The sequence below is a fragment of the Eupeodes corollae genome, chromosome 2, assembly GCF_945859685.1.
Source record: "Eupeodes corollae chromosome 2, idEupCoro1.1, whole genome shotgun sequence".
In the NCBI taxonomy this organism is placed as follows: Eukaryota; Metazoa; Arthropoda; class Insecta; order Diptera; family Syrphidae; genus Eupeodes; species Eupeodes corollae.
Genome location: NC_079148.1, coordinates 116,718,772 through 116,728,955, shown reverse-complemented (window position 1 = coordinate 116,728,955; position 10,184 = coordinate 116,718,772). Strand labels below are relative to the sequence as shown.

Below are 10,184 nucleotides of genomic sequence, written 5' to 3'. Positions count from 1 at the left end.
AAAGTTTTTTTTTCAAAACTGGAAAACTGAAAATTTCCCTAAATTTACTTTATTTAAGTAAATATCTCATGAAAAAAAATCTGAGCATATAGCCCTTCAAAAGAAAGGCGTGTTTCGCAGGAATAAATATCACTTTTATAACATCCCCGCTTCAAGCCAATTCCAATTCCATCCGTTCCCCAATTGAATAAGGAAGTATTCATAACTGGAATGGGACATTACTCACTTCTCATCTACAGCTCGACCTAAGAACATCCTTCTGCGCATTGAACTTACATTTTCTATTAATAACTTACATTTTCTATTAGTATTTCAATTGATTTCGTAAATTGTAATTAATTCTTAATAAAATAACATTAAATTCTTTATACTTTCATACTTTTTGCAAAATGTTTACAATGCAGTCAATCTTTACTATCACCAATTATAACCCTTGAAAGGTGAAGTGGTTTACCCCTTTAAAACCAATGAAAAGCATTGAATCAGTAATACATATTAAAAAGTAACTTCTGACCGTTCCGAAAAGGTACTAAAATCCAAAAATATACTTCTTCATAATCTTAAGTTATTTTTTCCAAACCATAATTTTCATGCATGTATTTATGTTTTTCCCTTCAATCATGTTTCCTGAACACACTCATTTAAGTGATGCCAATCAACTCATTTTATCAACTTCTCATCTGGCAACATCATTTCCATGGCATTTTATCCCAAACAACACACAAGAAATTTCTTTTAACAGATTTTTCTTTGATTTTTAATTAAAATACTTGTTTTAAACTTGAAAAGAAAACATCTTACAATTTAAATCTAACTCTATTGGTAAGTTTTAGTCCCAATTAAATTTAAAAATCATATCAAATATTTTATAATGCGTCGTATTCCATGCGTTTTGCATTTGCCTTTGCACCGCAGTAGCAGTAGCAGAACATAAGCTAAGCAAATAAGCAGCACAGCACAAAATACGATGATTTCATTTCTCCTTGATTTTTGATTTTCTCTATCTGTCAGTATTAAACAAAAGAAAAATCAAATAAATTTTCTCTTTTTTTATTTTAATTGTTGCAAATCACCTGTTAATAAACAACATTTCATTGTTTAATCAATTGAAACAAAAATAGTTCTTCAAATTCGATTCGGGTTTTTTTGGGATAGGCAAAGACACAAGTGCCCAAGCCAAGGCACTGCGTACATCCAATCAGTAATCAGCAACCAACAAAAACAACAACAACAAAAACAGCTTCACATTTTATTCACAGAAAAATGGACTCACCTCCAATGTTTAATAGTGTCGAAGATGAATGCAGATACTGGAAAGAACGAGCAAAGCTTTATCACAAAGAGTAAGCCTGCGGGAAAAGTCTTAACATTTCTTAGATAATTTCTAATTGAATAACTTCTTAAAGATGGACAGATGTGAAGCAAGAATTCGATGAATATGTTGAACAATCCAGACAAATGGAAGCCGAAATGGATGCAACGTTAGAACAGAAACAGAATTCCATCAAAGATCTCAGAATAAAAGTAGCAAATTTAGAAAAAGAAAATGATTCCTTACGAGTGAGTACCTATTGAATTTTGTTTGTTGTTGCTTAGTTTTAAGTTCAAACGATTGCATAATTACTTTTTCATGAACACGAACAACAATTAATTATTTAGATGAAACAAGATTCACATATAATTGAATTTGCTAATGTTGAAAAACAATTGGAAACTGTTAAAACCGAAAGAGATTCAATGAAGCAATACCTGCGTCAATTGGAACAGAAAAACGACGATCTCGAGCGTGCTCATCGGATATTGAACGAGAGCATTGCATATTTCGAAACTATGCTTGACAAGGAATACGAAAAGAATGCCTTACTCGAAGTGGAAGTTGATGAAAAAGAGAAGCTACAAGTTAAGCTACAAAGGCTGATGGATGAAACAAGAGGTAAGTCAAAGATTTTTCCTATTTTTTTTTTTTTTTATAAACAATCGACATATTTTTTAATGGGATGTTATGTAGTTGTTAATCGATCGAATTATGATTTTCTAATTAGACCTTTCTGGAGTGACTAAACAAGAAACAAATGACTTTAGGGGGGATTCTGAGTATTGGAAAACATGTCCTTGCTGTTTAGGTTAATCATTTGTGTCTGTTTTTCTGAGGTACATATTAGCTTGATCAATGAGTTAGGGTGGGCAATAATCGATAACAAATCGTTAATGTTTATGGATGGATTTTCCTCACTGTTGAAATTTGCTTAAATTATTTGTTTTAAATAGTTTTGTCAATAATTTTAATTATAAAATTTTGGTTTATTAGTTATTGGGAACATATATAAATTAATTTATTTGACTGTACTAGTTTTAATAACTGGAAATGTTTGCGAAAAAGTATATTGACTCTCAAGTGCCCTAAAAAAGGAGACATTTTGATTTCGATACGTTGATTTGCGATCTACGATCAACTGGTGCAAGTGTTAAAAGTTTATGATTTTATTTGTCATTTCAACACTACAAACGATTTTGATAAGAGGGAGATCAAGTAGAAATATTGGTTGAAAAGGTTGTTCCTTCCTTTTTTCTCTGAAGGTGAAGAGGAGAGGTGAATCCGCAACATGAGTTGCGGTCTTCCTCTTCTGCGCCGCTCCTCGGTATAAGATTCGAAAAGTTTCTGGCATGGAGCGTTGATGTCCATTGTGAGTCATTTAAATTGTATTCTTTTGACTAGATCAGTATAGTTGTACAGTGTATATCCTGAACAGTTCCTCATTGTATCTTCTTATCTACTCTCTTTAAGCTGGGTATTTCATATAGGTTGTACGATATGCCCCGTCCGCTACCTAATCTTGATACTATCTAGACAAATTAGTTGGGTCGATTTTATTTATGTTAGGTCCTTAGGCCTAATAGGTTTCAAATTAAAAAGGGTAGCTGAGGCCTACTTAGCTCAGTAGAAAGTGTGTGTTTTTTTTGTTGAAAATGAAAAACTATTACTGAATATGAATGAAATTCTGTCAAATAAACTTATTCTAATTTATAGCCTGTGTTGCACTTTTCTTAAACAGGTTATGGGCCTTTAAAGTCACGATTTAAATTAGATTCAATTAACATTTCAAATAAATGTACAATTAGAAAATTTTAATTTTGTTTTTTTTTTTTAAAACAAATTTATTTTTTGCAAATAATTGTACACGATTACATAGTTTTTTGTTGATTTATAACCTGATAGGTAAGAAATGGCTTCATCATCGATCACATTTCCATTCGAGAAGCTGTGTGGTCGTGAGAACTTCGACATATAGAAGCGACATGCGAAATCATACCTGGCATTGGTGGAATATAATCGAAACAGTATTATCTGCACAGCCGACCAAAAGAGAGTTGGAGTTGAATGAGCTTGCATTAGCATGCCTTAGCTGAAATAACCTTAATAGTTGAGCCAAGTAACTTTGCACGTACCGCAACATCTACTGTGGCAAAAGACCCATCGGAGGCTCTGGTTTCAGCGTAGGATGACAGTGGGTTAACGAGAAAAGTTGAATTGCTAAAGCAACTGGTACAACTCAAGTTAACCGACTGGGAATCAATGCTGGAGTATATCAATACGATGGTTCTGACGCCACTGAAAGTCCAAAACGCCGCGCCGGCTTAAATATTGACGACGAATTAACAGCATCTCTGATGCTTGCCGGGCTGCCTGATGACTTTCGGGCACTGGTTTTGGCATTGGATAATTCTAAAAAGGAGCTTACTGTGGACGTCATGAAGAATTTGCTCCTACAAGACGTTAAGTTTGATAATAAAAGCGCAGATAGTGCACTTTACACAAAAAAGAAATCAAGTATAGTCAGATATGGTTGCCATACGTGTAAGCATGTTGGCCACTTTACAAAAACCTGCCCAAATAGAAATATGAAATCAAACACCAACACCAAGAATAGGAGAGATAAAGTTGTATTTTCTTCTCTCTTCGTCAACAACAAAAGTTCTTTCGACTGGTTTGTCGATTCGGGAGCTACGACTCATATGTGGTAAGAAGAGAATTTGTTGTTCAATAAAAAACAGCCGGTCACAGCCGGACTTTTGCAAAATATATGATAGTGAAAGCAACTTAATTGCCACAACAAGAGATATAAACTATTTGTATCGTCTTAATTGTGAACCCATGAAAGTGCCGGCACATAACGAACAAGCATATGATTTGTGGCATCGTAGATTAGGTCATATTTGTAACCAAAGTTATGAATTCTTCATTTGGTGTCAAACTCTCTGCGGGGAATGGTGAAAATTGCATTGTTTGCATTAAAGGCAAACAAACACGTGCACCTTTTAAAGAAACTGGAACTCGTAAAAAATGTCTTTTTGATCTAGTGCATTCTAATGTCATGGGCCCGCTGACATTAGCTAGCATGGAGCAAGATTTTTGGTCACATTCGTCCACGACTTTCGCAAAGTGTTTGTGGTGCCCATTAAGCACAAATCTTACGTATTTGACGAGTTTGTGAGGTTCAAGAGCCTTGTTGAAAATCAGTGTTCAAAGAAAATCAAAGTGCTACGTACCGACAATGTCACTGAGTACACTGAAAATGTTCTTAAAAGTTTTTTGGAAAAGAATGGTATCATACACCAAAAAACTGCTGTCTACACGCCCGAATAGAATGGCGTTGCGGATAGTATCAACCGCACTATAATTGAAAGAATGCATTGTGTGCTGTTAGGTTCCGGTTTGGACAACAGGTTGTGCGGAAGAAGCGGCCACAACTGCAGCCTTCTTAGTGAATCGAGTACCTTGTAGGAGCAACGACTGTTCACCAGAAGAAATTTGGTCATGGCGAAAACCAGATTTGGGACACCTTCGTATTTTTGGCTGCAAAGCCATGGCGAATATTCGAAAAGAAAAGCGAACCAGATTAGAAGCAAAATAGTGGGATGTATCCTACTTGGGTACAGTTCAGAGTTGAAAGCCTATCGATTTTTCAACCATAGACGAAGAAAATATTTCGAAAAAGATTTGTCGGTGATCAACAGGTGTCAACTTAAATATCTGTCGTTTTGGGCTGAAAACTCTTTCTGTTGATTTATTAAATTGATTATTTAAAAATCAATTTTACTGTTTAGCTCATAGCAGCTTATCCGCATAATAATCCTACACGTTTTCCACTGCGCCACATTTAAAACCCATAAAACTGCGAAATTTTTTTCTCAAACCCTTACTCAGTTTTAAGTCTTTTTTTAGTGATTTCAAGTGCATAGCTTCTTTATCCCTTTAAATTTTCTATCTAAAATTCACAAAGAATTATAACCATACACTTATTTCAATTGGTTAACGTATCACCACCTCTTTCACAAATATGTGTGATTGTTCTCAAGGGTTGAACACAATCAAGTTACACTTTAAAGAGAATCGATTTTTAGCACAAAATAGATATATTGCGCCATATAAATCCTAGACGATAGCCAAACAGTTATTTAATTTTATTTTGTATGTTCACTGTATTCTTATTGCTTCATATTCCAATATTTGCACAAAAAAAAGAAGGCAAAAACAAATGGGGGTAAAGTAAATGGTGTTATCATAGGTTAGTTACATTGTCATGACTTTAGAGTCTTTTTTCTTTTGTGTTGAAATGAAGAAGGGATAGAGGAAGTCTATGTCGTCGTTCTTCACATCGATATACATATTATTTGTTCATGTTCTATTTTAGTATGAATTATGTTAAAAGTGATACCTCGTTTAAAGTGGAATATTTTTTTGGACTTCAGCTCATTTATATTTTCTGTATTTAAGTCGACCCTAATGTATTTACATATGTAGATGCAAACATATAGTACGAGAAGTATTTTTAACTGCGTCATGTGATAATAAATAAAAGAAACTCCGCATCGAAAAATGTGTTCATAGTTTTTAATCACGCTAACTTGGATCGATGTTTTATTATTTATATTCAACCAACTTAAACAACACACATTTAGTTTCATCACTCTTGTAGGCTGTATAGAAAGAAAAAAATATTTTAAAAATGTCAAATTGTAAAAGTTAGTGGTGATGTTTCTTAACTAAAACGTCTGCTTGTAAATGTGAATAACTCATCATTTATTTTTAAAAATATTTTTCATTTTAGATTTAAAACAAGAACTAAATATTAAAACACGATATCCCAGTACCACACCGAATGGAGTTGCTGAAAGTTCAGTTCTATCAGAAAATCTAAGTAATCCGACAATTGCAACCATACCAACTGGCAACAGTCAGTCATCGTTGAATGAATATAATCAAAACTCTTTAAAAAGTAAGATAATTTCATCATTAAAACAAACCAAGCGAGCCTTAAAGATCTCCAAATCATGTCGCATGTGATCTGATTTTTTTTTTATTTAAATCAAAAAAGTCTTATTTATAAGAAAATATTTTATAAAAATTCCTCATCTATCTAAAACCATCCATCTATCCATCCATCGCATTATTATTATATATTTTAAATTTTATTCATTAAAAAAAATATATATTTCTGTAAATTATTATGCACATCACACTCATATAAGAATAAAATAAATATATAGCAAACATAATATAATAATAATAAAAAAAAAAACTAAAAACAAAACACTATTTTTTCGAAGGCAGTTCATTTTTTCCATTTTTCATGTTGTAACTTAAGTGTTGTGTAAATGGATTCTATTTCTCTCACAGAAAAAAAAAAACAAAGCTCCTTTTGCTGTGCTTAAATCGAATGATGTTTTTGAGAAATCTCTTTCAGATCCAGACAATATGCTGAATGGAAACGCTGCCGCCATGACTGCAAGCTCCCGCACAACAGCGTTGAATATTGTTGCTGATATGTTAAGAAAGCTGAATGTGAGTACTGAACATGCAAAATGTATAATATTTTGGAATTGGTATGGTTTTGGAAATATTTAAGCTTATTTTTCTTTTCCTTTTTTTGAAACGTCCTGCACGTACTTTTGTTTTAATTTTTCTTTCCCAAAAATGCTCTTTTTTCAAATATTTTCTTTCAGTTGGATAAAACACTTATATGTTCACGTTGTAGTAAATTTCGTTGTATTTGCAAAGAACAGAGCACACTTCAAGACGATAGTAATATTTTAAATGACACAAGCAGTACCAGTCGAACGAACAGTAACCAGTCAATTGGTTCGTCAAATATTTTTAAACGATTTGCACAACGTTTCAGCGGCGATTTTCAATGCACTTCGCCATCAGTCACATCTTCGACTTCAACAATCGATGATCCAAGCAATGTAACCAATTTTATTTTGTTTATAATTTTCTCTCTTTGCATCTTCATATCTGGCCTTCTTTTCAAAGTTTTCTAAAATGGTTTTTTGTAATAGAGTTGGAAACAGTGTGAAACATTTTGACTTTTGAACACGTCTCCAAGCAACATTAATTCTAAATTATTCTATATTCTCTTCTAAATTCTTTTCATTGCATCTTTAAAAAGAGCATCAAATTCTTATTTACTAACATTTTTAAATACACAAACAACAAAAAAAAAAAAACACTTCACGTGCTGCGACTGTTTAATGTTTTATCAAACTGAAATAGAATATTTGCTTAACTAAACCCATTTTTGTAGTGCCAAACTAACAAACCAAAACCCCGCCCCATTTTGTGATCTTCTCCTCTTAGTTTCATTTCTATGATTAAGAAACTTTAATTTTGTATTTGTTTTTCCAGGCTATGGAAACAAAGCTGAAAGCGTACCGTGAACAGCCGCAAAGCATGCAACCGCGACAATGACAACTAGCCAGAGTACACCACCCTGTTGCGGATAATTGCGCTGCTTAAAAATTACCCATGTCAACAGAGGTCTTGTACTGTGTGCGAAGTGTCCTCCAGCAAGGATATTAATTGTTTTCATTTGTATTATAGGTACTATTTATTTTTTGTTTCAATTTCATTTAGAAAGAAGAAGAAAAAAGTGTTTTTTTAATTCAGAGACGCAATTCCATGATGGGAATTCCAAACAAAAAAAGTGCTTTTGTGATTTATTTAATTTTTATACAATGACGCCCAGGCTTGGGGGAACGAGCGAAAGACTAAATGTTTTTACCATACAACAGACAACTTATTTTATATATATTTTCGCCTGAAAACAACCAAAACACTCTTAAGCTTAATTTTCACTGAACTCCGGCAGAACTAACTAATACTGGTTTATTAGTTTCTTAAAGTATCTGTTGGATAGAAATGATAGCAACAACAACACTGGACAAAAATATATATTTAAACAAAACAAACAACTGATACTGATGATCATTCGATGATATATAAAAAGAAAAAAAAAAACAAAAAAAGGATGGATAGACGTATGAGATAGAAAACAAAAACACATAGGATATAAAAATAGAAGTAGTGCAAAGCAGGACTTAAATTTAAAGAGAAAGTATTTCCTAAGCATTATGTAAGCCTATGAAATAGTTTAACTCATAATTAGAATATCTATGATAATGTATAACCCCAGCAATTATATATATATAAAACACAAAAACAAAAAATCAAAAGAATCCTTCCTATGTGTTTTAATTTGCCTTATTAAATAAAAAAAATATTAATAATAAAAAAATCCGTGAAAAGGATATTTATGTGTTAGGCATGATGTACAATTTTATTTAAAAACAATGAGAAATCCCTTTTTAAAACCTAAATACTATTTAAAAATAAAAATGTTAAATTAAACAAAGTTTATATCAATCTTTCATAATTAGAACTCAAAAACATACCGTCCATTTTAAAAAATAATTAAATTGCCGAACTTTTATTACAGGGGTTAAAATGCTTGTTGTATGGCATTTTTGTATAAAACTTAAAATGTTACGAAATAGGAATTATTATTAAGGAGGTTATTTTAATATATCTAGCAATTTTATCAGAAAAAATTATGGTACATATTTTCGCGGAAACATTTATATCAAAAACCGTTATTCAATGGGGGTTATCGCGATTTAAATGTTTGCCTATCTCGAACATTCATAATCATCTTCGACTCAACAACAGTCCATGTCTAGGAGTCCACCGAGTTTACTAAGGAGCCAACAATTCTCTCGAAGGTACCTGAAAAGTTGGAGTGCATTTTACTTAACATACAGGTGCTGGCAGACCCATTGTCCTGGGGGGTTATTATGAAAAACGAAACTGGTTCAAAATAACGCTTATTCGTTAAATTGCGATTAGAAAAAAACGATTGTAGTGGCACTAAATCGTCAAATTGCGATTAAGAAAAACGAGAATCGTAAAAATGACGATACTCGTATTTTTATTTACGAGTGCCTTCAGCTCTCGTTCAGCTTTCGTTTTGGGGGTAGATGTCAAATGTCATTTATTTTTTTGTTTGGTTGGTTTTTATTTTGTTAAGTGCGCAAAAAAATGTAAGTAAATAATAAATAAAATTGTCAAAAACATACAAATAAGTTATTTCTAACCTTCTAGGCCCACAACTAATGCTAAGCAGTTGGATTTGCTGGTAGCTTTTATGGAAACCAAACATTTGGTTTGGGATTCATCTTCGCTTTCATGGAAATAGTCGCAGTGAAAAAACATTTTATAGAATTTATGCAAATTACATTTATTTTTGAAACTTCCTCGACTTTATTTATATTTTGACATTTGTTAATAGGAGGGAAGTTAGTTGCTCCTTTAAAAAATTATCATTTTTCGTTTTTGCCTGGCAACTTTTTTTGCTTTCTATTTTCGTATCTTATAATCGCTCTTCACCATGACTTTCGTTTCTTCGAGTTTCGTTTTTTCTGCCGTTCGTTTCGTAATTCATAATAAGGGCCCTGTACAACAGAATGTTAGAAGTTATGGTAATTTAATTTTGTTTGAGGGAAATTTATTTTACAGTAAAATATAATATTTTAAGGGAAAAGAAATTCACCGGGCACGAATATAACATAAAATTTCAAAGGAAATTCATTTTCCTGAACAGCTGATACTTTCATGTTCAAAAGTGAAACGTATCGTTCCACTGATTTGTGTTCTTACAATTCCAAAGACAGATTTCTGAGGGGTTATTATGAAAAACGATGATCGTTTTTAATACAGAGTATTTGTAGTACCAGCGTGATGGTTAGTGCGTTGGACTGTCATGCAACCTAACTTTTTTCACGGGAACTGCCTCTTGTGAGGAATTGACAAATTCTCCAAGAGTAATTCTTGTCATGAAAAGTGCTTT

General features: G+C 32.5%; 1 protein-coding gene and 1 long non-coding RNA gene across 6 annotated transcripts; one reads left to right on the top strand and one right to left on the bottom strand.

The window, feature by feature from the left end:
* The first annotated feature begins 688 nt into the window (after positions 1 to 688).
* On the top strand, positions 689 to 8,698 carry LOC129946744 (nuclear distribution protein nudE homolog). Of its 5 annotated transcripts, none has more exons than XM_056057054.1 (8): positions 689 to 822; positions 1,122 to 1,343; positions 1,407 to 1,560; positions 1,660 to 1,933; positions 6,111 to 6,278; positions 6,747 to 6,844; positions 7,006 to 7,248; positions 7,688 to 8,698. In XM_056057054.1, exons 2-8 carry the CDS (start codon positions 1,264 to 1,266, stop codon positions 7,748 to 7,750), a joined length of 1,080 nt encoding a protein of 359 aa, XP_055913029.1. In that variant the 5' UTR covers positions 689 to 822; positions 1,122 to 1,263; the 3' UTR covers positions 7,751 to 8,698. The 5 variants fall into 5 exon arrangements, 3 of the variants coding, with proteins under 3 accessions (XP_055913029.1, XP_055913030.1, XP_055913032.1); XM_056057055.1 differs by having other exon boundaries at positions 695 to 822; positions 1,156 to 1,343; XR_008781639.1 differs by lacking the exon at positions 689 to 822 and having other exon boundaries at positions 1,206 to 1,343; positions 7,688 to 7,819; positions 7,883 to 8,698.
* LOC129946745 (uncharacterized) lies at positions 693 to 1,201 on the bottom strand. Its single transcript, XR_008781640.1, has 2 exons — positions 1,074 to 1,201; positions 693 to 1,004 (listed from the first exon to the last, which is right to left on the bottom strand). It is a non-coding gene; the product is annotated as an uncharacterized LOC129946745 (long non-coding RNA).
* Positions 8,699 to 10,184: the final 1,486 nt, after the last annotated feature.